General features: G+C 38.8%; 1 protein-coding gene across 9 annotated transcripts in view; it reads right to left on the reverse strand.

Moving 5' to 3' along the window:
- Positions 1-27,580, reverse strand: part of MAST4 (microtubule associated serine/threonine kinase family member 4) — a 575,337-nt gene that overhangs the window by 246,127 nt on the left and 301,630 nt on the right. For 5 of the 9 annotated variants that reach the window (XM_049707889.1, XM_049707892.1, XM_049707893.1 and 2 more), the window contains 2 exons: positions 21,524-21,555; positions 7,985-8,020 (listed from right to left, as the gene is read on the reverse strand). In XM_049707889.1, the coding sequence (XP_049563846.1) occupies positions 7,985-8,020; positions 21,524-21,555 (68 nt within the window). The remainder of the gene's footprint in view (positions 1-7,984; positions 8,021-21,523; positions 21,556-27,580) is intronic. The other 4 variants (XM_004270764.4, XM_049707891.1, XM_033429927.2 and 1 more) reach the window with 1 other exon arrangement.

Raw genomic sequence — 27,580 nt, forward strand, 5'->3', positions numbered from 1 at the left:
CCAGCACCCCTTCCTGATCTCAGTTCCCCTCTCTCTTCCCAGAGGTAACCACCAACATGAATTTGGTGTTTCTTATTCTCGTGCAAGCCTTCATACTTTTACTACAAAAACAACCCTCCTAAAATCAGACGGCTCCTTGGTCACAGTCCCACTGGTTACTTTTTTTTTTTTTTAAAACTGTCTCTTTCCTTTCCTTCCCTCATCTAGAAAAAGACTAATTATTAGATAAATGTACTCAAACCATGGGGATCACAACTGTCAATAGCTTAATCTGATTCCTGCCAACAATATCTATTTTATTTACTGCATTACCTCCCCTCTCCCCTCAATAAAGCTGTGATATAGGGAATTCAAGCCAGACCAAGAGGAAGTACACTTTGAATAGTTATCTATTTCTGGCACTCCTCAATTCGAATTGGTAAATGGAAGCCTGTTTCACCTACACTCAAAATTCTCTAACAAACCAAAACAAACAAATTAGAATTTAGGAGAAGAACAACTGTACTCCTTTATACAGAGAACTGGAAAAACATGAAAACATTTATCAGTAATGAATCCATCACTCTTACCTGTTTTCATAAAAGACAAACGCAAACAATAAAATAAAATTGCACTAGACTCAAATACATTAAGTGGAGGACCCAACATCTACCACCATCTTTGGAGCCTACCATATTCATATTGGAAGTTGGAACAACTTAATGTAGGAATACAATAATTGCTTAGTCAACTAACTAATGGGTTAGTCCACGAGTATTTAAACAGTAAGGGAGGTACATGATTTTAAAACACACATAAAAATATTTATGAAACAACTGTTACACGCCAGGCATCGTTCTAGGCATGGAGGACCTAGGGAACCTCTACCCCAGCAGGACAGCATGTGCAAAGTTACACTAATGCCATATTCTGAGGAACTCTGGGAAACCCTCCCTGATCAATAAATCACTCTACAAATCACAACTTGGATAAGAATGGCCACAGTGCTGGTTTCTGAGGAAATCTTATAAAACCCCAAGTGTTAAAGCCAAGCAAAGAAAATCTGTTCTATTCCCTAAATGAATATAGCATCTCTTTGTTGACTAGTGGAACCTATGAAAATGTGTTGTTCAGAGTGATTTCCCACACATAAAAAGTAAGAACTTTTCTGAACCTAAACAAATATCGCCAACAGCTGTAGAAAAAACGTTAATATTTGGAATTTTATAAAACGAATTACTGAAAGTAAGGAAGTGGGTTGGGAACCTAAACAATGATACATGACCATTAGAAACAGCCCAGCACTTAGTTCTCCTGGCTGTTTCTGTTGGAAGACACAGCAAATTTTGTGGGCAAGCAGGGCACTCAGCTCACATATGACTGGTCTGCTCCAGAAGTACTTCCTAGCTGGAAAGAAAATGGACTCCAAGAATCAATAAGTATCAAAGAATGAGGATTTAGAAGAAAGCCTAAAATACATTAAAATGCTGATGGGACTCTCTCTACAAGGTGAGATTCTGGATGAAAACTTTTCTTCTTCATACTTCTCTATTTTTCTACAATGGAAATAATCAGGAAAAATGATCAATGCTTTATGATCTAAGAATTCTCACAGTAAAATAAAATGCTACCCCATTTCTTAAATGCTACAAGACTACAATACTGAAAATACCCGAAGGAAAAATTATTTAATGCATCAAAAGACACAAGTGAAAGCTAAATGCTCTGCTTTTTTAAAGAGTCTTTTCTCTAAGTGATAAGATACAGGGAAATTTTGAATGCATTTTTTCCTGTGTTTACTAGTTCTTCCACAATGATTCCCTGTGTGATTGATAGAAGTATTGCTTAAATTATTATTTTCTACAAAGGTCAATTAGCCCTAACTTAATAAGATACTATAAATCCTACATTATTACTCAAAAAATAGACCACAATAATAGACCACATATCAGTTCATTCTCCAACAACAAGTCTCGGAAATGCCTCCTAGACTGAATTATTCCCCTCTTTGAAAGGATCCATATAAGTTCAGAGAGGTCAGAATGCACAGAAATTAGCAATTTCAGCGGAACACAGGTCCCTGGTTCTCCACTGCTGCTACTCTGTGAGCAGATCAGCACCAAGTCAGATGAGTAAATGAAAGCACATGGTAACAGGTAGAAAATGGAGAGCAAGGTGGTTTGGTTTTTAAATCTCTTTCATATGACTTACACTGCAGGAGTAAAGTATTTCCTGATGACAGAAACACAACTGAACTCAGGGCCAGCTACCTCTTTTACGACAGGCTTTTAAGGCTTATCTTAAGATGCACTTTTCCTTCCTTCTGCTCTGAACCCCGTTTCCCAATAATCAAGTGGTAGGTTATGAAGCCAGAGAACAATTTGTTACGTCTATGAATCCCTCTGCCTGCAAGGCCAAGTTTCATCAGCACCCCCCTCCCCCTGCTGCAAGCAACTTGAAATATATGACTGTTCTCAGGTTAAGGTCAGTGGTCTGGGTTACAAACACGGGCAGAATGATTTCTATATGGGCAACAAAAAAAGCAAGAGCTTGGGCATCCTCAACAGAGTCATTTACACTCTACAGAGAAGACAGATGAGTGGGAGTCGCCCCCAGGTGTGAGGCGATGGAAGCTTCGGGGCTCTCAGGAGGATGCAGTTCTAGGACCACAAGCAAAAGAAGCCAAGAATGAGAGGATAACTTGAAATATGTGAGTCACAACCTTTGAAAGTACCTACAACCCTCAAGCACCTACTTCCCTCACTGGCCAGCGTCATTTCTTTTGGAGGCAGTCCTCCCAGTGGCTGGCTCGAGAGATTATTTTCAGCCTTCATTTTGAAGGCTCCTGCTGCCAACACCTGTCTCGATTGTCACTGGCTGACCCCTAAAGACGGAGAGTGCGATTCCCCAATATTAATGGACCCCAAGAGGACAATTCTTTCTGCCAGGCTCACAATGGGTAGGAAAGCCTTCAACTACCTGGCATTTCTTTTAATCAGTTACACTGCTTTGGGGCTCATTTTACAAAGCCATCTGGCTTTGCAGACATCAATGCAAGGACTATGAAAAACCCTCACTTTTTACTGCGGCCCCAGAAAGGGGAGAAATCCACTTCAAAGTGTGTTAAGCTCCCAGGGTTCTGGTGTAGAAATTTCTTGCTCCGATTCTTCATTGTTCAGACATCCAAGGAGCCTAGCCATCTAGGACATAAAAGAATTCTTCTGAAAGCACCATGTAAAATAAAGTGTTTGTTCAGTCACAGTGTCCCTACAAATGTGATCTTATGCTCCATGGCGGGGTGTCTAAGAAGATGAAAATGAAGGGGTCTCAACAGAGCTAGTGGAAGCCTGGTCAGATAAATGGGAGGTTGGGAGACATGAGCCATCCTAAATTGGAGAACGCTGAGGTGCCCACCTTCCTATGAATATTCTACTCATTCTCACAAAATGTTCCACACCTCAGTTTGGCATTAAGGAGAAATGCTTTGACTTTTTTTTCCACGACTGAATACAACTGCAATTGTATTTAAAATATCTTTACTTTCTATTGCTTTGACAGGTTCACTTTTGAAGTTTTCTATTCATACATTTCAATAGTCCTATCCCTTTTTAAGAGACAGTGAGCTGGCTTTTAACAAATTCAATACTAGGAGAAGGGACCAATGGTATTTTATTTTTTTCTTTCTTTTTTTCTTTTTTTTTTTTTTTTTACAAAGAGTTATTTCATTCATCAGAATTTAAATGCTAGCAGAAACTACAAAACTCTAGGAGACTGACACATCAACATTTAGATGTATAAAAATACTATGGGGATTAATACCTAGCACCCAGATTTAATGTACCATTTTAAAAAGTTATCCTCTGACATAACTAACCTGGAAGCTAAATGCAGCTGGAGGTTCACGTCACCAGCTCACAATAGGTTTCTCAAAAGAGGCAGTTATTTCTCTTTTGAGGAATGAGGGTCACTGACTACTGACCCAACGCTTCATGCAAATAAATGGAGCAGTCTCAACACATTTCTTAATGGCCAGAAGACCTGACAGCAGAAAGGACAAGTGCTTAGGTCACAATTACAGTTGATTTATAATTTCTGCAACGAGCCCAGGGACAGGGTGGGTCTTCATTCCGAAGGAACCTTATCTTCTCTGGTGATAATACACCTGACTTGCAACAGACCTGTTCAAGGCGAAGCAATATAGAAGAAGTCTCATCCTTGCATCTGATCTGCTGCAGCAATATTTTGTTCTACCTCTTACATGTTGGAGGCTTAACATATTCTAACAGTGAATTAAGGCAAAATAAAGATAGGAGACTGGTGATATTGTATTTTGAGACAATTTAAGATAGTATCACTCATAGGAAGGTAGTATTTAACAGGGGTAACATTTTAACAAGAACAAGAGAATCGTATTAAATAAGAACAGTATTAAGTGAAGTTACATTTTAATGTGGCCATTTGTAACATTTACAAATCTTAAATTGATAATGAATGTGTGCAAAATATTTACCTTGATTCAGTTTTAATTTTTAGTTGTAAGACTTTTTTCATCTTTTAAAAGTACAATGTCACATAAGGTTATTTTACTTCAGTTTGATCTAGATTAAGAACACCTATGAATTAAGGTGGGTTCTGGCCCTAAGGAATATTGCTTTGAACATAATACCTGAAATATTTCTGGAGGTACATCATTGTTCTTTGGCCATCACAGTAATACCATCACTTGCTTAGTATCTTCACGTAAGGTGGAGAGGCTGAACATAACTTCAGTTGATTGACTTAAATCCACACATATGATTATTTTTACCCAATGCTTCAGTTGTGGGGCATTTGCTTCCTCATTCCTTAAGTCCCGTGAACACTATTTTAATCATTCTAGCGCTTATATCTTCCCAGTTTATCACTTCAAGTCCTTGAAATCGCAGTGACTTTTTGGCTATGATGGCGCACTTGCGGCAACTAGAGTTCTTCTAGCTTCAAAAACAAAAAACTCTGTTTATTGCCTGTGGACTCTACTACAGCCACTCCAACCCCTGGTCACAAATGGTTATGTTTGTTTTACGAAAAAGGAGAAGTTCTCCATTCTAATTTAAACAATTCTATCTTCCAGAGTCTAAGCTTGGGCAGCCCTGGAGCAAATTAAAGGCTTAAATATTTGGCATATTATAAAAGAAACATTCCTTTATTATTAATCTTATGACATCCTTATTTATTGTTTACTTACTGTGATTTTAAGTTCCTGTGATAGCCTACATATACTTAAAAACAACTTTATAATTAACAATACAGAATTTACACACATGCAGAATTATATTTAAAATATACTCTATATCTTTTTTTTAAAATCATAGTTGATTTACAATATTGTGTTAGTTTCAGGTGTACAGCAAAGTGATTCCGTTTATATATATATATGCATATATATGTAAATATATACATAAATTCTTTTTCAGATTCCTTTCCATTATAGGTTATTGCAAGATATATTCAATAAGCTTAATGGTAATTATAAGCTTGTTCAAAGGCTCATAATTAGCATTTCCTCTGTCACTTAAATTTCCACTATCGGCCAGCAGAAGTTCCTTCAGTTCTGTTCATCTCTTTATAGCGCCACACACTACTGAAAGCATCCCTTCTCTTTAGCAAAACGAAACAAAACCAACCAAAAACCAAAAAAAACTGTTTTGAAACCAACAAAATGTTCCCTTATCCCAACTGTAGCAGCCAGTTATGTTCCCTGTGCTATACAGTAAATCTTTGTTAATTTATATCTTGTAGTGTATATCTGTTAATCCCACACTCCTACTTTATCCCTCCCCCCCTTCCCCTTTGGTAACCATAATTTTGTTTTCTATGTCTGTGAGTCTATTTCTGTTTTGTAAGTAAGTTCATTTGTGTTATTGTTTAGATTCCACATGTAAGTGACATCATATAATATTTGATAAACATAAATATAAAAAGATACTTATGTTACCATCTTTGCCTATTTTGATGATGATTAAAACTTAAGTGCAGGAAACACAGTTTGAGTTGGTCAAAATACAGCTTATTAGGAAACATGAGAAATGTGATATGCCTTTTATGTAGTACAGTTTATATCATGTGTCAACCTTTGATAAAACATGATTGACTCATTTTTAAAAACATAATTATATTTTTCAAGTATATCACTCAATAATAATCACAATATATTATTTCACCATTTCCTTTTTGGCTATAGAACAAATTAATGGCTTTTTTTCTAATTAACCAAGTAAACATGGGTAGAACCTACATGGGGATGTCCCTTTACTTTCATAAGCAAAATACAGACCTCACGTGTAAATGCACATGTGTTCATCTGTGAGACAATATTACCATTATTTTAAATCACAAACAGTTTTAGAGTTTAGCTCCAATATTTCAAATGCCTTTAGAGAAATGTAAAGGTATTTATTACCTTAATACTATAACTAAAGTTTCCAAAAAAGCTATTAAGAATGTCAGGGAAAACAATTAAGTTAATATCACATTAATATAAACTTAATGTTAAGAATTGTCAAAAACATAAAGTATTAGACAACTTTACCTCAAATTCCAAATGTGACAATTTCTTAAGTCAACATTTAAATTTTAGAAAAACCAAATCATAAAAGATTGCAAAACACATAGTTTATTATGCACTTCAGTTACAGTTCTTTGTTCACATTATCATATTTACACACCCCTCAACCAATCCAGGTATGGGTATACTTTATAGTTCGTTACATAAGCAGAAATACAAATTATTTACAAGCTCACTTTAGCTTTATTACAATCTAATTTTTAGACAGATTAAAATATGTCATGCCAAAAAAAAAAAATGTCATGCCTGCGTCCCCATTTTCACACCTTAGGGTAACTGTACAATCATCACAAAGTAAAGACACATTTAAAGAATTAAAATTCATAGAAAAACCTTTAGGTAATCAATAAATATTTTCCAATTAGTAACATCAAGTAAAGAGATCCCCAAACTGAGAAATAATTTTTGGCTTTATTTACATGTATTATTATATATTATATTCAAAATATTTAAGATAAAACTCTGCATCTTTAACTTTTAAAATTTAAGTTAACCAGATCAATATGAAACAAAAAATAAATGGCTAAAAACACCTATGAAAAGTGTGAAAAGCAGACCAGTGAGGGAGAACTTACCAGACATTACAACTCACTAGAAAGCCACTGCATTCAAAACAAAATGGTGTTGGCACAGAAATAGACAGAGATCAGAAGAGAGAGGCCAGAAATAGATACAAATGTATATGGCATCTTTATATGTGACAAGGGTAACATTTCAATCCCATGAAAAATAAAGTTTCTCATAGTAACTAGGACTTAAGTAACTGGTTATCTAGGGGGAGAAAAAAGAAAGAAAGATAGAATCCTACCTCATATCATGTACAAAACTTAAAACTGGAGTAAGATCTCAATGCTTTTAAAAATGGGGAAGAATATTTACAAGAATACTTGTACGACCACGGGATGGACAATACCATCATAAGCAAAACAGATAATAGAAGCAATAAAGAAAAAGACAGACATAAATAATTACAAAACATAATAATAAGTAAGGATTTTCTTTTGGTAAAAGACATCATACAGAGAGACAAGAACTATTAAGAACAATAAAGCTATATTTGCACATATGTAACGATAAAACACAATAAATACCTCCCAGAAACTGTGATGGGAAAACACCACCAAGTAGAAAAATGGGCAGTGAAAATAAATAGGAAATGAAGAAAAGGGAAATTCAAATGAACAATAAACATATGAAAATACATTTAACATCAGAGGCAGTCAGTGAAGAAAATGTAAATTAATGATCAGCGATAATAAGATTGGCAAGAATTAAAATAAACAGTGGCATCCAATGCTGGTGAGAATGCAGGAAATGGGCATTCTTATGTGCAAACGTGATTTGTTATTCCTTTGGGGAAAAGAATCTAGAAATATATATTAAAATTAAAAATACACATACCGTTTGACCAAGCAATTCCACTTCTGGGAATCTATCCTATAGGGAAAAAAAAAGGACCAGTATGTAAGGACATAGGTACAAAGATGTTTACTGCAGCATTGTTTGTTGTGGGGCAGAGGAAGAGGGGGGACTGGGAATAACATGACTGCCCATTAATGAGGAAATGTTTAAATGAAATGTGGAATATCTATAATATAGAATATTATGTATTATTAAAAAGAATGAGATAAATCTGTACATAGTGACTTGGAAGGCTGATAAGGTGAGAAAAGCAAATTGAAGAGCTATACTTCCATTATGAGAACGGCAACAACCACCAGAAGAAAACAATGGACATGCAGACACTCACATGTACATGGAGTAAGGAATGGAAGAACACAGACCAGGCTAACAATGGCCACCCAGGACTGGGAGTGGGAACAGGGAATGGAAGGGATGGGGATTATTTACTTCCTCCTAGTGTCTCTCTGTGCTGTTTCACTAGTTACTATGAACACTATATTAATTTTACAACTTTCAGAATACATTTAAGAAAAAAATATTAGCTTTTATTAGTGGTAGTAGAGCAGAAGGACTTCCAGACATTCATCTGTAGTAAAATAGTAGCCATTAAATAAATATTCCCTTCTTTGCTTATGCCAGTCACTGCAGTGTTCTTTTTTTTTGCGGTACGCGGGCCTCTCACTGTTGTGGCCTCTCCCGTTGCGCAGCACAGGCTCCGGATGCGCAGGTTCAGCGGCCATGGCTCACGGGCCCAGCCGCTCCGCGGCATATGGGATCTTCCCGGACCGGGGCACGAACCCGTGTCCCCTGCATCGGCAGGCGGACTCTCAACCACTGCACCACCAGGGAAGCCCCCCACTGCAGTATTCATTTTTGATGGCTTGCCCAATATCCATTCTGTCTCTCTCCCATATGTGTATCAGCCATGTGGTTTGGGTGGGGTTGACTCCACTCCATTCCCAGAAATTCCTGAATGGTCTAAGCCAGTTCTGTCCACCAGAAATACAATTTGGAGTCACACAATTTTAAATTTTCTAGTAGTCACAGTAACCATGAAAACTGCTGGCAGCCATCTATGAGCTAGGAAGGAAGCCTGCCCTGGGATGAGGGAGAGACTGGGTCCTTGTGTCAACACTGAACCTCTGAATCAACCCTTGCAAGAAGCATGGACTTCTTAGTTACATTAGCTGGTAAATTTCCTTTATTTTTTTCAGCCACTTTGAGTTAGGTTTTCTGTTACTTGCAATCAAATGTATTCCAGTTGATAAACTCATCTATGGACTAAACAAATACTTCCTTCTTAAGCGAAATAACTCAAATGTTCAATATTTCTTCATTTGCAGTCAAGGCATGCTTTTGTTAAACTAGCCTTACTTGATAACACCTTTAGGCAGCTTCTGAAAACATGCCCAGAGAAGATTTCCAAAGACAAATTCCTGATCATGCAGGGTAACTTTGCATGGTTACAACTCAGAGTATTTCTCCTTAAGACAATACAGGCATAAGGCGTCAGAGCAATCAATTAGTTCCACTCTCATTCCACCCTCTTTGCTGACCCTCCCTTTCTAGACCAGTGTGTCCCACCTTTGGCACTATTACCATATTGGGCAGATAAGTCTTTGTTGGGGGGGGCGGTGTGTGGTTTCCTGTACACTGTAGGATGGCTAGCAGCATCCCTGGCTTCTCTCTACCCACTAAATGATAGGAGAAATCCCACCCCCACCCCAAGTAGTTGTGACAATCAAAAATGTCTCTAGACACTGTCAAATGTCTCCTTAGGGGACAAAATCACCTCTGGTTGAGAACCACTGTTCTAGACCAATAATTAGTTCTAATGTAGAACTGACCTTCATTGTTTTACCACATGATGGCCTCCCCCCGCTCCCCCCACCCCGCAAGTGTCCCCTGCATCACAATCTTTCCAGGCATTATGGCCTTTTCCTCGACTAGACATGAATTCGTGACCCTTGTCTGGCCATGCTCTTCCTCCTCTAATCCCCGCTTATGCTGAGCCCAAGCTCTCCACTGCAGGTCTTCTTTCCGGAAGAAATGTAGCTAGTCCCCTCTGACTTCAGCTGGACATCATTACCTGACCTGCTCCCTGAATCACCCACCCAACCATTTCTTTGAGCTTCTCTGAGGGGATATTTTCTCATTTGTGGTCACTCATTCCTCAATTCAGCCTTCCCCGGCTGGGTCAGCCACCTCCTCCATCAGTATATCGTGGGGGACAATTCCACCCCACTCTCCCCACATTGTATCAACTCACACATTATTCTCCCTAATTCATCCCTAAGACTAAAGATAGGTTATAACCACTGGAAAATTCTTCATAGCTTCTCAAATTGATTGACAGATTTAATGCAATTCCAATAAAAATCTCAACAGGCTTTTTTGGATGGAAATTGACAAACTGACTCCAAAATTAAAGAACCTAGAATAGTCCAAACAATTTTGAAAAAAAAAAAGAACAAAGTTGGAAGATTAACGCTATCTGATATCTGAACTTATTATAAAGCTACAATAACCAAATCAGTGGGGTACTGATATAAAACAAACAGGCCATGATCCAGAATAGAAAGTCAGCAGATAGACACCCATATATGGACAAACAATTTTCATCAAAACTACAAAGAGATTCAGCAGAGAAAGGACAGTCTGTTCAACAAACGGTGCTGGAACAATTAGATACCTGTATGCAAGAACATAAACTTCGATCCATATTTTACCCATATACAAAATTAACTCAAAATAGATCATAGATGTAAAAATCTAAAATTATAAATCTTATGGAAAGAAAAAGGAGAAAACTTTTGTGACCCTGAGTCAGGCAAAGATGGCTTAGATGCAACACCAAAACCATGAGCACTTACAGAACAAATTGATTATTTATACTTCATCAAGACTAAAAACTTTTGCTCTTTAATAGATGCTGTAAAGAGATTGAAAACACAAGCCACAAGCTGGGAGAAAACTTACCAGTCATGTATAACAGCTTTATTTATAATGGCCCCAAACTATAAGCAACCAAAATGTTCATCACTAAGTGGATGGATAATCAAACTATGGGGTATCCACCAATAGGATATTACTTAGAAATAAAAGTAAGGAACTATTAACATACGCTACAATAGAGCTGAATCTCAAAATAATTATGCCAAGTGAAATAAACCAGACAAAAAAGGGTACGAACGGTATTGTTCCATTCATTTAAAATTTTAGGAAATGCAAACTAATCTTTAGGGTTGGAAAATATTAGTACTTGTCTGACTGGGCATGTGAGGGCTGGGAGGAGGTAGCAATTACAAATCGGTAAGAGGAAACTTCTGGAGGAGATGGATATTTCAATACCTTCGCTATGGAGTCTGTTTCACAGGTGTGAATATACATATATGTCAATTTATGATATTGTGTATTTTAAGTGCAATTTATGGTATGCCAATTATAGGTCAATCAAGCTTTTTCTTTTTTCTTTTTTTTTAAAGGGGAGAGAGGAGCACTGTTAGCTGTTGGGGAAAACATTAACTGTTAGACCATGTAGGGTTATGCTGCTGTTGGGACACCCTAAATTGGTTCATGCTATACATGGGATTTCATAAGAGGAAGTGGTTTTGTTGTTTTAATTTCTTTTGTGGTTTAATACAAATAGAATTCACAATTCCTGGGTACTTAACATAATACAGCCTAGGTGATGTTAAACAGTAGATAAAAGGTCCATGGGTGGGAAGAGACTACACAGAGCCTTGAGAAGTACCGATCTGAACTATGTTTGCTTTAATTCTCCTTTTAAGTATCTCCCCATATAACCACCACCGTCACCACCCCCTGCTGTGGTCTTAAGGATGTGTCCAACCAACATCTTCCAGCAAAAAAAAATTAGAATAGCGCCAAGTGGCCTGAAATCTCAGAGATAATGATTAAGTAACATGCTTTTTAACAGATGTTTGATGACATTATTTTTCCCCATGATTCTACCAGAATCAACTGCATTTACATACAAATTGGTAATACCTTAGAATCCCAGCTAAAAAAAGCCACCGTTGTTCCCCTAAGACATGAAACCATGTACTGATCTATTAATTTCATTTCAGTGTATGATGTCAAGTGCATTTTAAAAATATACTCCACGGCTTCCAAGGGCTTCCTTAATCCACAAGGACTGGTTTTAGAGTTTAAACTAATTTATCATAGACATTAAAAAACCTTCTGCTTACTCTCCCAGGTAATTGATTCTTGATTTGCTAAGATACTAAACACTATTCTTTACACCCTGAAATACCAAACCCCTGAACTCACTCATACGCCCCATGCAGAGCAAATCCTCTCAGCAGAGAGGCCAAGGGAAGCCCGGGAAAGCAGACCACTCCCTCCCTTGGACCCACTGCCAGCCCAGGGGGACGTCCCCCACTGCCCCTGCAGTACACATCCTTTGTTCCACAGCAGTGACACGGGGATGTCAGAGGGTGCCAACTTCTCCAAGAAAATGCCCTCCTCGGTTTTTGAAAAATACAAATAAATCCAAAAGACAACCTCTGCCTCAAAGCCGACCTTCCCAAGTAAAAGCACACACCTCCACCACCAGTAACAGTAGAATCAGCATTGGAAAATCGGGGTTTAGTAGGAGCTCAGCAACCAGGGCTAATGTCACCACGAGGTTAATCTCACTGATCTCTAGGACACGACAAAAGTCAGAAATCATTTTTCCTGCACAATGAAAAGCACAACGCCTAGACCAAGTTAATATTTTCTAATAGGGAAGAACAATTTCGCCTAAGCATCTACAAAACAGGCAAATATTTCTTGAAAGATTACTTTATAGTTCTACAAAAGCGGCATTTAAAAATTCTTCCCCTCGATATATTATGCCTATTTAAATTTAGTATCATTAGAATTTTCATTCTTAAAAAAAAAATTTTAATTTACCCTTACATGCTAGGCACCCGTTTCCACATGCCGATAAAATTCATAGAATATACTTTTTTTTTTTTTGCAGTACGCGGGCCTCTCACCGTTGTAGCCTCTCCCGTTGCGGAGCACAGGCTCCGGACGCGCAGGCTCAGCGGCCATTGCTCACGGGCCCAGCCGCTCCGCGGCATGTGGGATCTTCCCGGATCGGGGCACGAACCCGTGTCCCCTGCATCGGCAGGCGGACTCTCAACCACTGCGCCACCAGGGAAGCCCCATAGAATATACTTAATAAAACATTTTCTTCTCATGCAATTGTATTTACGGAACTATCTGCATACAATTTTCTTATGCTATGAGTCAAAAGATACCTGGGTGATGTCTGAGGTGAAGCAGAGTCCAGAGGCCACTGGGAAGAGAGGTGTAGAGCACTGGCATGTTCTATGGGGCACGTCTTACGTTCCAACACAGAAGCATGGAAAAGCCCTAATCCTCGTCTTCATCCCAGAAGAGGTGACTTTATATAACAACATGTTCAAAGACAAGGCATGTGTATTCAGATGAAAGAGATGACCTGCCAGAATTCTTAGAAGTTGAGGCCTCTACTGCCGAAAAACAGAGAAGGAAACCCTAGGATATGTTCCCCCCAGTCACTTACGTTTGACAGTCAGCTGCCACAAAGAGTCAAAGAGCGGGGATTCTAATTCTCAGGAGTCAGAATGGCAGAGGAAAAAGTAGAGATTCTAAGGAGGAACACCAAGACATGAGCAAAATCTTCTAGCCACAACCGACCTCGACGGTTCCCCTCAGAGAGCCCGACTTACTATACAACAGGGTCAGGAGAACAATACAGAATTCAGCTGCCCTGCTCACATGTCTCACTGGGCGATGGACTCCTTCGGGGACTGCCAGTTACCACAGTGGGGACTGCCACACCCACCAGTGCAGCCATCACTAGTCTCATTACAAGTCTGAGTAAACTCAGTATCCTGGTGGTGCTGGTATGTGACAAGGTATTCCCTCTGGTTGCAGTTTTAAGTGTAAACTCTTAAGAAGAGTTTGAGGCCATGCTTTCCAAAATGTTCTAAGAAACCATGACGAGCAGAGTGAAGTCAAGTGTACTCTGTGAGGTCTACCCTTTACATGACCCATACTGTGGATGTCGATGCTGTAATTCATGTCTTTATAGAACAAAACGCTACCACACCCTTGCTCATTATCTTTTTCTAACTCAAATGTATTGCCCTGAAGAAGGAAAATTTGCTTTCCATTCGCTGGTGGGTGGGAGCCCTAAACTGTGGCCACAGTTCACAGTGAAGAAACAGTCTGAGCACAAGCAAATCTCAAGTCCTCCGAGTTGTTGGTTCTTCACTTACCAAACAAAGGTATTTAAAATTAGTTTTCTGTTAAGGTTTCTTCCAGCTCTGAAATCTCAGGATTAAACTTTTCTAAGTGGACATCTATAATATCCCACTTCATTTTCCTCAATACCTGTCTGTCTCAAAACACAGTTTCAAGAAGTAACCTATATACTATGTTGAGAAGGATGGGCAGGTTTCTAGTGATGGATTATTCTAGAAGAGGGGCCACTGAGCACAGGGAGTTCCCTCTCAGCTTCATGATACAGAACATGTGTGGGGTCTGTCTCCCTCACACACCTAGAAACCTCCTGATACCAGTGTTGACTGTGGAGGGACAAGGAAAGATCTACCCAAGGATACGGGGGTCAGCCACCCTATGTAACACCTCTCCCCTGATGGAAGGGCTGGTAAACAAAGTTTTCCCCCCACCCCAGAAAATGCTACTCAAATAATCTGGCTTTAAGGGAGCTTCCTCAGCCTACTGGCAGTCTTTTGCCTAACACTGTCGGATAAAAATAAGTCGGAAGGGGGCCTTAATTCCCATTGTGTTTTATTTAATAAAATACTTACATAGAGCTTACTGCATGCCAGGCACGGTTATAAACATTTTACAGATATTAACTAATTTAATCCTCAAAACATTCCAGGATAGAATAGCATACATACTTTTTTTTTTTTTTTTTCCCCAGTACGCGGGCCTCTCACTGTTGTGGCCTCTCCCGTTGCGGAGCACAGGCTCCGGACACGCAGGCTCAGCGGCCATGGCTCACGGGCCCAGCCGCTCTGCAGCATGTGGGATCTTCCCGGACCGGGGCACGAACCCGTGTCGCCTGCATCGGCAGGCGGACTCTCAACCACTGCGCCACCAGGGAAGCCCTGCATACATACTTTTATGGATGAGGAAACAGAGACACATAGAGGTTAAGTAACCTTCTGAAGGTCACAGGCTGGTTAAACAGCAGAGGTAGGATTGAACCCAGGCCGTGTGACTCTGAAATGCCTACTGAATAACAGACCTGAGAAGGTGGCTTTTAGTGAGAAAGTGCAGGCACCCACCTGCTGCAGTGGGCCACCCTCCACAAGGCTTGCTGAAAAGATGCTCACTGAAAAAGTCTCCAAATTCCTGTCTGACTCAGGCTTGCTATAAAGTCATTCTGAGAAATATGAAATAGAGAATTTACCCTCATGCCTTTGGACATCCAGAAGCCCGCTTTGCCATTACACACACCCTGATGCTCTCCTGAGAACAGCAGTTCTCATCTAGGGGTGGCATTTTAGATTCACCCTGAGAATGGGCTGAAAGTCCACAAGCCTCGGTGCTCCCCCTGCCTCTGCCCCCAATGCACATACGCGCAGATTCTGATTTGTACTCCCAAGTGTATTTGGAAATGTGCGCGCGCGCACGCGCACACACACACACACACACACACACGTATTTTGATAAACCTCCCTAGGCGACCCAACTCTCCCTCCCACGGAGCAAAACTAAGGTCTTCCTAATAATTTTCAAAGGTGAGAAGATCGATCCTACATTGTTTCTATCTCCCAGGTCTCCTCCCCCCAGCCCCCTCACAGAAGATGAATGCAGGCGTGATACAGGATGCTGCAAATACATACCAAATACCAAACTGGCTATTCGATGAATATATAAATGCAATTGACATTCTTTCACAGTCTGAAATCCTCTCTTTACTCTCAGGATATATTACACCATTCTGCTTTTATATAAACATGCCACTTTAAATGCTAATTCAGATGCAACACTCAATTTTTTCTTCATTTTGTTGCTGGGTTTCTAACATTCAAAATGACACTGGACTTCCATTTGGCTTCGACGATACGCATTTTGAATTCTTGTTGTTTCAATATTTGTAGGGGTAGGAGGGAAGAATGTACTAAGAAGAAAACTAAATTTATTTTAAAACTTATCCAAATACAGTTTACATGCCCTTTATTTTGCTTGAATTAAGCCCTTTCCCTCTCTTTCAGAAAATGTTACCTTCACCTTACTGAAAATCTCGTAAATCTAATTTGACTCCGTTGTAAAACCAAGGTGATTGCCTCTCCTTGCATTCTAGAAATAACCTCATTTTACTCAAACTGCTTTTCTAAACAGCCCATCAAGGCAGCATGCTCTGGCTGAAATACAACTGGCCTGAACATACGTCTTCTTTTTGAAAAATACACACACCTACAGATGCCAATGACATCCACGTGAGCCTCTCCAATTACACAGAAGGTCACTTCCTATCTCGTCTCAAAATGAGGAATTTCAACCTAAGAAATATCCTAATCCAGTGCACCCAGTTCAATCTAATTACAGTGAGACAAACTGTCTTCTGAGTCCAGCAGGCCCCGCTCCACCCAGAAGCTTCCAGTAACCCTCGGGGTCCTCTGCCTCTGTCATCCTAGGCACTGTGACAACACTCTCTCCCTCTGTGGCTCACTCCATTCTTCCATCCCACCCAAACACCCTTTCCTGCTCCTGCCCAAGAGAGACAATATGGGAAAGACGTGAGACAAGTTTATCACCTTTTTCATATACTTGTTAACTTATCCATGTGGCAAAATGGTTCTTGACAACAGCTCTCCTTGTCTGTCGCCAGACCACCAGAAGCATCCCATTAATGACTCCCGTTCTGCTGTGCTAAATGCAGCTCAGCAACACCCGTGCCCAAAGGTATGTACATTTCAATGAGACGCGGAGGAGAAAAGACCTTTAATATCCAGCTGAATGAACTTCAGTTCTTACAGATCCAACTGAATGGATGTCTGGCACTGTGGTAAGTGTGTTTTAAGATGCCTGTTTTCTTTGTGGAGAGGAAGATGGACCTCCTAGCACACCTGAAACCATTATATGCCAGCAGCACCTCACCCTACGTAGTCCGTGGCCAGCCCTACTAGACCCCAACCATTTCAGAATAATGATAAAAGGAAAAGGGGAATGGAGAAGGGACAAAACTCTATGGAGAGAAATAGTTGCGAAACACTAGTATTGCTGCTAGGTTGAGAAATTGAAATTAAACCGAGAAGACTCCTAAATTACTTTTTTTTTTTTTTTTGCGGTACGCGGGCCTCTCACTGTTGTGGCCTCTCCCGTTGCGGAGCACAGGCTCCGGACATGCAGGCTCAGCGGCCATGGCTCACGGGCCCAGCCGCTCCGCGGCATGTGGGATCTTACCGGACCGGGGCACGAACCCGTGTTCCCTGCATCGGCAGACGGACTCTCAACCACTGCGCCACCAGGGAAGCCCCCTAAATTACTTTTAATACTTTCAATACTCCCAGAAATTCCTCAGCACGCAGAAACATACTTCTCCAGGCCTTCTGTGCTTTGGGTTTCTGCTGCTAGATGTGTGGCCAAACAACATAAAGCCAAGAAACTAACTGACCAGATGTCAGTCACTGTTCTACTGAAATAAAGTGATAACTGCAGATAGTCCTACGGATCCCTGAACTACAGGGCTCCATGAAACAATGCACTCATGCTCAAAATTAAAAGACATAGAAGAAAGGCTATTTTAATTTTGGGTAGCAAGGAGAATTTACTTGCTAAGAAGAGATAGTGCAGTTACATTCTCTGTGCAGGGGGCTTGGGGGGGGGTTTAAAGATCATTAAAAATCAACATTGGAGGAGGCAAGGGAGCTGGCCCCAGCCAATTTCCTGCCCCTCTCTCCAGGGAATTCTGAGAAGAAAAGAAGCTCCCTCTGTACTAGAGAGCTGTTTATTTGAGCAATTAACAAAACATGAGGGGGTCCTTTAAAATTAAAGGGGACCTTGGTTTTGCTCTGAACCATCCATTAGCTCACACCTTGGGCTTTTACCCTTTTTCCACTTTCCCTGTCAGAAAACAACCACCACCCAGAGAGCTTTGCCACTTAGAAATGTCATTTTAGCACCCAAGTTCAAAAAACTAGTTAAGGGACCCACAACACTAGGAACTTTTTAATAAATATGGACAGTTTAGATTCGCTGTTAGAAATTTTACAAGATAAATGTCTTGTATTTGGAATTTGCTTTTAACTTTTCCTCAGCATTGTTTGTTTTTTATAATTATACTTGTTGACACATCTTCTTTAGTTCAATCATCCTACCCGCCATACAGTATTTCATTGTATGACTGTATCATAATTTATTCAAAGGATATACAGATTTTGACAGGTAGCTGAGAGGAAAGGGAGCAGAGAGTATGGCAACTTTTGTTCCAAGGAGAAAGACAAGAACATGCTAGAAGAATCTGGGAAAATGGCTACTCTTTGTAAGGAGAAGACAGCTAGCTAAAATCCACCCATACAGGGAGCCAGAGTAGAAACGGGATTTGGGACCTTGAAGTTGGTAAAGGGCTGGAAGAGCCTCTGGAAAACTGATCCGGGGTCACTTGGTTTTTTAGTAACATCAGGTCTAGAAAGAAGTTCCCTTGATCTCTCTTGTCTGCTGACCTTTGCACCATTAAAAAAAGAAAAGTCACATCATTGTCTTTGCAACCTTTTAAAACACATGTGAAACACAGACTTCAAATTATTCCTTGAGAAAATGATCGTAAATTACAAATTAGTGGGGATCTGGATTACTTTTTTTCTAGAAAGAATATAGGTTGCTTTTTTATCCTTTTCAATTAGTAATAAAAAGAAAAGCCTATTTTCTGTGTTCTTTTATTTGTAAAGGCTTTAACTGTTATATAATATATACATGCTTTATATAACAAATATGTTTTTATCACATGATTCCAGACAAACATTGTCTATAAGCTTACTTAAAATTTTTTATAGACAATACTAAAATTTTTTAAAAATATGATAAATCTATGTGTCTGAATGATGAAAGTGCATTTTTAAAATATTACCCTTCAAGGCATACACATTAAAAGTGGCAGATATAACAAAATCAGGTGCCTTCTTCCAAGAGCACAGCTTTTCTGAAGGTACACCCCCTCTGACAAGTTCAGTCGCATTGCCGGGTACCATAGACAATGAGGAATACATCACATTGCACAGTTGCTTGCTGTTGACATGGAAATACAACTCAACAGAAGAGCAGGATCAAATCCTCAATCTTTCTGGGAGAAGGTAATAAAAGACTTGAAAGCATTTATGCAGTAAATAAACAGAGGAAGTGTTAACAGGTTTAATGATCAGGTACCATGATGCGGGCTAGCACCCGTACCTAATAAAAACACACCTGTGCTCTTCTTCATCAGATTTGTATTAAAATCACTTGAGCATTTATCTTATAAGTATTTTCTTTTTCTCAAAGTCATAAAAGAACCTTGCATGAGGAGAGTAATGACTGGCATCCTGTGTGGTGGTCACTGAAAACTCAGAGTGGCATTACATCCCAGAACATCTATGTCATAAGTCATTAATTCTTTGGGGAATACTTGTATTTAATAGAAAATTTAAAAATAGCATGTTTATTTCTTGTTTGCTTTACTTGCAATTATTAAGTTTTCCAAAATTCACTTAAAAAGGTAGATTTATGTTGACATATATATATATATATGATTTTTATTCCCATCATCTGATTGATAGAGCAACTGATTTTTATTAGGAGGGGATTTTAATTGGCTTAAATGTAATTCTATCTTACTAAGTATTCAAAGCATGTACTCCAAACAAACTGATGCCATCATCACTTTTTTTTTTTATTAAAGAGTCCATGCTCTCAAACAGAGAAATTTAAATATTTTCCTTACCATGTATTTCCCCTATCAACTCATGGCTATCAGCTAACATGAACAGAATTGAGACTTACACAAGCGCAAAAGGAGATATGGCCCTTCAGTAGGTATAAGGAATCTACTTTGCTAACTAACATTATTGTAATAATAATTTATAGGAAACATACTAACTTAAACAGGAAATTAAAAAAGCACCATTTATCATAAAGGCTAAAAGGAAGCTCTGACTAAGTTCTAAAGTTCTTAAATAAAGTATACAAGACAAGCCTAAGATGCTTTAAGCATACAAAATTATGAAGGAAAAGAGATTTTTATCTACAAAGATATTTTATGTAGATATTTCTGTTTTTCTTGTTTCTGATTTCTCATCACGTTGGGAAATATCAAAAAGTTTAAACTTTTACAAGTCTAGGCAAAAGAGTCCTAATCTTAATGCAGGAGATTGGAAGTTTTTGATTCTAAGGACATTTCCGATGCTAAACTATTAGGCCATTAACCTGTAGTGTCCAGAGATGTAAGCTGGGAGCGAGTGAAAATTTATTTAGGCACGTTCTCCAAGAATAATGATCCAGTGTTCTCCTGGCAACTAAAAAAGTACAGACCAAAACGGAGAGCAATAAAATGTTCATGGTTCACGAAGTTTTGGTTCCTAGACGCAAAGACTGAAATTTCCCAAAATTGAGTCAAAAGAATGAATTCTTACAACAGTCACCACATACGTTTCTAATCCTCCAAGTTGAGATTTGCATGAATTTATCTTAAATATTAGACTTATTTTTTTAAAAGGACATTGCCCCATCCACTAAATTCAGCATAAATCAGACACCAAATCCAAATATTTCCAGATCAGCCCTTACACAGTACTAGTTGATAGTAACTGTACCTTAGTAGAATATTAAAGGCAATTAACTTCATTCTGCAACTCGCTGATGCAAAAAACTATGATTTATGCAAATATATTATCAGCCTTAAAAATAAAAGGTGGAAACATACTATAAAGAAATCAAGTCAATGTTCACAAATTTGCTATTTTAATATAAGAGCATTACATGAATCAGTGCAGTAAGGTCTAGATCTAATAGAAAGTTTAGCTGATGCAAAGTCTTCATCAATTCAGAGGCAAAAGTATATCATTTACTCTGCATAAAATTCATAGTATAAAGATCATAGAATTCCAGATCATGTAGATAAGCATTAATTCTTTAGTCAGATCATTTTAAACTATCTGCAGACCAAATAATGTTTTTGCTTGATTACATAACAGAATTTTTAACTTTAAGATTCTCCCAGGAATAACCTGCTGTATAAAAATAAACAAATAAAGTAAAATTAAAAAAAAAAATTATCCCAGGAATAAATATGCATTTTGGCTTATAATGCCTATAAGGAACCCTGGAAACTTTCTTCAACTTATCTTGAAATCATTAATATTTAACATTTATAAATAAATGCAAAGCTTTGTGTTTTCTTAATTCAGTTGATTATCATTAATCTTCTGATTGCCATTGAAAATCTAACAAGTCAGAGAATAATGACATTACAAACTGTATCCCAGAATACAAATGAATCAATAAAGAAATTATTCTACTTACAGACTTCCTCTTCTGGGGAGACTCAGCTCCTTCTGCAAAAGAAAAAAACGAAACATGTATATGAGATGCTACATTAACCTTAGACTACTAGGACACCAAACAGGTAACATAAAATGTATCATCCTTACTATGCTCGATTTGGCATTTTCTATACTGAAAAGATTTTAGTGTAATTATTTTATGCTGGATCCCTTCTGACATTGTTCCCTTTATACACTGTATTTGACGTACAAACCCTGTTTACCTAAATTCCAGAGCAGAAAAGACATCAATCCTCCCAAAGCAGTGACAGTCAAATACTGAGTTGAGCTACGTGACCCTATAATTGAGGGTAAGGGAAATCTGAGCAACCAAAGAGCTTATCCAAAAAGGAAACAGAAGGAGGAGGAGAAATTTTGCAGAATTATAATTAAGTGAAAGGTGAAATGAAAAGGGTAGTGAAATCAGACTATTTGCCTCCAACAGAAATAAATTCATGCAAAACATTATGTCTACCAAAGATTATAATTTAAAAAAGAAATAGAGCAAAAGTTTTCCTTCTGGTATTATTTCTCAAAACAAATGTGACTTATGATTAAGGATATTTAAAAGTAGGTTAACGAACTTCTAAAAAGGTAACCAGACAGCAACAACAATTAATATAGTGCTTTATAGTTTCAAAGGATGCTCTCACACTTATCTCAAATTAAGATCATTATCTGCCTTTCTAGAGAGAGTCTATGGGAAAATAAAACAAAATAACCCAGCAAACAAACAAACAAAAAGGGATACAGAAATACCTCCACCCACTAATGGAGCTTTCAGAAGCCCGGGCACTCGAGAATGATTACTTGATGACAATAATTAAAGAATAGGAAGTAATGAGTCGCCTGGCTATTTTAACTCAAAATTTGAAAGCCTTGACTAAATTTGGGCTTTCCTTCCCATAATTATCTTTTTTTTTTTTGCCTGCCAGGAGCTCAAGCATCATTTTTTGAAAGGTGCTTCCCCTTCAGCTTCAAACTCACCTTTCCTGTTCCCTATTTTTATTGGATCCTGAAATGTTTGTCATGGCCTGTGGCCTCACATCTTACTTCTAAACCATGCAATTTGCTCCATCACAGCTTACAAAAAATGGACTTAAGAGCAGCAGCCCAGAGGAGGATCCTGCCTTAAATAGAACTTATCCAAAGTTATTACTTTACTCACTTATTAACTGGAAAATATATTTTGATACAGATTTATAATAATCAGATCACTGTTTAATTGCAAGAAAAAAAAAAAAATTTTAGGGACAGAGTATTTTCTTCCTTCTCCCAATAGCTAACCATTTTCTTTTCACGGACTGCAGGGTTCAGTGGTGAAATGCTTTTGTTTTGTTTCGTTTCGAGTTTTTCTTTAATCCTTCATTAGCCCCAAGAAATTACAGCGTTTGCTGAAGTTGGCTCCCTGATTCTGAAACATAAATATACCTTTATTTACTAAAGTCTCTAATGAGAGGAGTAAAGTCTTTGACCAAGACAGTTTTCCTTGGGAACTGAAATGTAAATAGAACACCAATGAGTAATTGTCTCTACGTGTGTCTTGGGTTATGACAAGCACTGAGAAATCTGTTTGTATTCAGGTTAAAAAAAGAAAAAAAGAGAAAAGGAGAACTGCCTAGAAGTAATCATTCACCAGAGGGTTTCTTTTAAAAAGAAATTACTGATCTGAAAAGGAATACATATATATAGCTGAATCACTGTGCTGTACACCTAAAACTAACACACCATTATAAATCAAATAAACGTCAATAAAAAAAAGAAATTACTGAGACCCACTACATAGCAAAAGGCCTAGAGCTTAATTAAATAAGTAAATACTGCTGTTTAGTAAGTTCATCTGACAGCAGTATTAAAAGAAAAGGAGGCGTACCTGAGGTGCTATCATTAAAAACAGAAAAAAATAAGTCAGATGTTGTTTCAGTTCTGTACGCAAACAGATCACTCAGAAGATATAACAGGAGAAGGGCCAAATAAATGATCCCCAAATAGTTCAATCAATCATATTCCACCAAATGACCCGACTGTAAGCTGGCTGCTTTGCTATGAGAAGAAACTGCTGAAACGGCAAGATAAGGGATGAAAACCGACTCTGTTTTTAATCAGAAAGCCCTTCCAACAGGTCTAGAATTATGAGTTCTAAACAAGAAAAAAGGTCACAGTGGGTAACCCCGCACTGCTGCTCCCCGGGACGGCGGCCGAGGTTCCAGGACATTTAATAGGCCACTGTCAATGACCTGCAGGGTCTGTGCTAACCAGGCTGAGGAGCTAATCCACCTGACGGCTTGAATGTCAGGCTTGGAACTGGAAACTCAATTTGCTAGCAAATTGGAATCAGATGCGATGGTAATAAAGTGAGAGAAATGAATGTGCTGTGGCCAAGACCTTGTGAACAGTGGCTGCAAAAGCCTGCAAATCCCAAGAGGGCTAAGCGATTGCAGACAGAGCCAGGAGGGGCTGCTGTCCTGCTGTGTGGGGAGGGACCATGCACTGATCAAACTGCATGGGCTGGATGCAAATGAGCAATATCAAGGCACTTACTGCCCCAATCCTAGTGGTACTGTGCGTGTGTGTCCTTATTCTCTTAATGTCAGGATAAGGTCACTAAACCATACTTACATAATTAGATACGACATGTGGTATTGGTTCCGGTCATAAACCAAAGCTTGTGCTTAGTATATTTGGAACATGTGTAAAAAATTAGCATCAGATTAAGAATAGAGAAGGGAAGGGGGCAGAGAGAAAAAAGGGCAAGAAGTGTCCATCTGAACTAAAATCTATGTGATTATTAATCATCACAGGTTAAAGAAATGCATGAGTGTATTTAAGAATATTAAAATTTTAAAATTATTTTCATTGATATTGATTTTTCAGTGACATCTAATATTTTTTAGAATTGCTGTGTATCATTACTTGCTTGAAAAAATGATCTCCTTTGCCCCCTTTCTAAAAATGTTGACTAGCAAATACGTGCATTTGAAAATAAAGACAAAGTTAATCGAAGAACTCTGTTTACCTTCTTGTGATCTCTTGATAAGACTGAGAACACACAGATTCCTCAAATACTGAAAGAGAATTTCTGTGAGTCTGGGAAGAAAAGAAAGCATAACAAATGATCCTGCCCCTTTCCTCGGCCAGCCTTGGCCTCAAAAGGAGAAGAAAACTTGTCTCGTTCATAAAGGCAGTTGAGAAACAGCTGCAACGTTTAATATGTACAAGCAATTTCCACAATGGCAATTTAAAAAATATATACTATTTAATACGTATTTAATAGTTATACATACACAAATAAAACAACATGGCAACACATGCCACATGTATTTAAGAAATCTTTGAACTATTCTTTTTAACTGATGGGCCACGTTATGATTTAAAAGAGAAAGGAGATCTTATATCATATTACAAATATTATATTACAAATAAAATATCCCCTCCTTCAAGAGGTGGGGCTTAATTCTCTTCCTCTGGAGAGTGGGCTGGACTTAGTGACTCCCTTCCAAAGACAGAGGAGGGAAAAGGAAAAGTAGCAACTTTTAAGTGGAGAAACCTGACAGACACCGTCTGAACCAACCAACATTAATGTTACCAACAATAATCATAGATACCATGTGCCCCTGATACGATGTCATGAGAAGAGACTTCACCACTGTGGCATTCTCCCTAAAAATCCTTAACTCCAGTCTCATCCTGGAAAAAGTACCGGGGAAAACCAAACTGAGGATCATTCTACAGAACATTCTACAGAACAACTGTCAGGGTTGTGAAAAACAAGGAACTGAGAAACTGTCACAGGTCGGAGAAGACTCAGGAGAACGATGACGAAATGCAATGTAGGATCATAGACTGGATTCTGAACCATAAACAGGACAGTAGTGGAAAACCTGGTGATATCCAAATAAAGTGTTTAGTTAATAGTAATGTACTAATGTCAATTTCATAATTTTGACAAATGTATTAAGGTTACATTAAGATGTTAATATTAGGGGAAATTGGTGGAAGGGTATGCAGAGATTCAACTGTCTTCAACTTTTCTATAAATCTAAAATGATTTCAATTTTTTTTTTAAAGTTCTCTAAAAAGAAAGAGAGAGCTAAGGAGAAAGAAAGACGTGTGTGTGTGTGTGTGTGTGTGTGTGTGTGTGTGTGTGTGTGTGTGTGTGTAGGCTAGGGCATGGAATGTATGAATAAATATCGAAATAGTCTATGCTTATTTTAAGGCCATATTTAACCCAGTATTTTAGAAGTTTATAGAAATAATCTAAGTGAGAGAAGCTTGTGACTAGGACCATCAGTGAAGATGTTGAGAAGCAGTCAGGTTTGAGATATGTTTTTACAGAATATACAAAAGAACTGGATGTGGAAGATGGAAGAGAAAGCCAGAAAGAGTAAAAGTTCTTGGCCTGTGCAGGGGGAGTTTGAGGGAAGAACGGTCCTATCTGGATACATCACATCCAAGATGTCTGTAAGAAATCCAAAGAAAAATTTCCAAGCAGGTGGTTGGACAAACGAACCTGGGTTCAGGAGAGAGGTCGGGGCTGAAAATAGACTTTGAACTCATTATTGTATAAGATGGTACATAAAACCATGTGCTGGAAGTGACAGGAGAAGAGAGAACAGAAAAAGAAGTGGCACATATACCTATATGTATATATACAGGACCACTTAAAATCTACAAAAGGGGAGAATTCTGCTACACACTACGCCCTGTTAAATGATGTGCTGAACTATGCAGACCCTGGGTTCTTCAAACAACACAAACTGAATGAGGCTAGCAAGTAAAAATACTACTGGGTAGACACCAGCTCTCACACAGGTGACGGGATTGTTGCACAGACAAGGTCAGAAAATGGGTGGGAACTAGGAAATTAACCCCCAGAGAACATGACCACAGCTGGGGAATGGCCCGTTAGGACACCTCTGCTGCTCAAGGCTCAACTGGGGCTCAGCCTCCAGGAAGGACCTCTCCACTGTCCCAGCACCTTCCCCTCAGCACTCTGGCAGGTCCCCACTCCCCGCGAGTGTCCCATTACTGCCAGGTGTCAGCCAGCGTGATCACGCCTGAGTTTCTGCAAAGAGCTGAGATGCGGGAAGCAGTGTATCAGGCACCGTTAGGGACACGTAAGGAGGAAATAAAATAAGACAGATTTAAAAGCTACTTGGGGAAACACACACAGCAAAAGAGATATCACCAGGTGCAGGATTATGCAGTATAATTTGAATGAATAAATGTTAACAGGGGAGAGAAAATAAAAGGGGATGAGATAATTCAGCTCAAGCAGTGGTTCTGAATGCAGTCCGGCTACACATCAGTGTCACCCAGGGAGCTTTTACAAATACCGATGTCTGAACACCACCCTGGAGATGGAGAGGGAGTTGTGTGTATGCGTTGTTTCGTGGCGGCTGGTACTTTTAAGTACCCTTAAGGCCTATTAGTTTGCCTTTGGATTTTTTTCTTTATGGAATACTACTTTTCTAGCTGTCATCAGAGTAGTGAAGTTTTAGGGTTTTTTGTTATTTCCTTTCCAAGTGGGAAGCACTGTAGGGCAAGGAAGGGTACCCCAAATGGAACTCTCCCTACCTGATGGGGTGTAAATTTAGCTAGGGGTATAGGCTCAGCAAGGGATTGGCTCTTTTAAAGGGATGTTTTTGGCCCCATTTTTCTGGCCTCCATTTCTGAGTTACTTGTGAAGGCAGAAGCAGAGGACAGGAAAGTTCACACCACAGAACCAGATCTTACAGAACCAGGCTTGGTTCTGAAACACAGCTGCACACAAAAGGGGCTTATGTTCAAACCTCTTGAAAAATCCAGTGAATTGCCCATACAGTACATAGCTCTGTGCATAAAAATCTGTAGAATGAAGCTGGAGAAGCAGTAGGTAGACCTCTACAGAGATGCTTGGACATTCAAACTGTTCATCCTGTAAAACACCACTCAGTGGGAATGTGAGATGGGTGGAGAACCCTAAAGGACCCCTCCTTTCTTGCAGGTTTTATTTCATGCTGTTTCTGTGTCTATAACCACAGTGCACTTTAACATA

This window comes from Orcinus orca, chromosome 3 (assembly GCF_937001465.1).
Source record: "Orcinus orca chromosome 3, mOrcOrc1.1, whole genome shotgun sequence".
Classification (NCBI taxonomy): Eukaryota; Metazoa; Chordata; class Mammalia; order Artiodactyla; family Delphinidae; genus Orcinus; species Orcinus orca.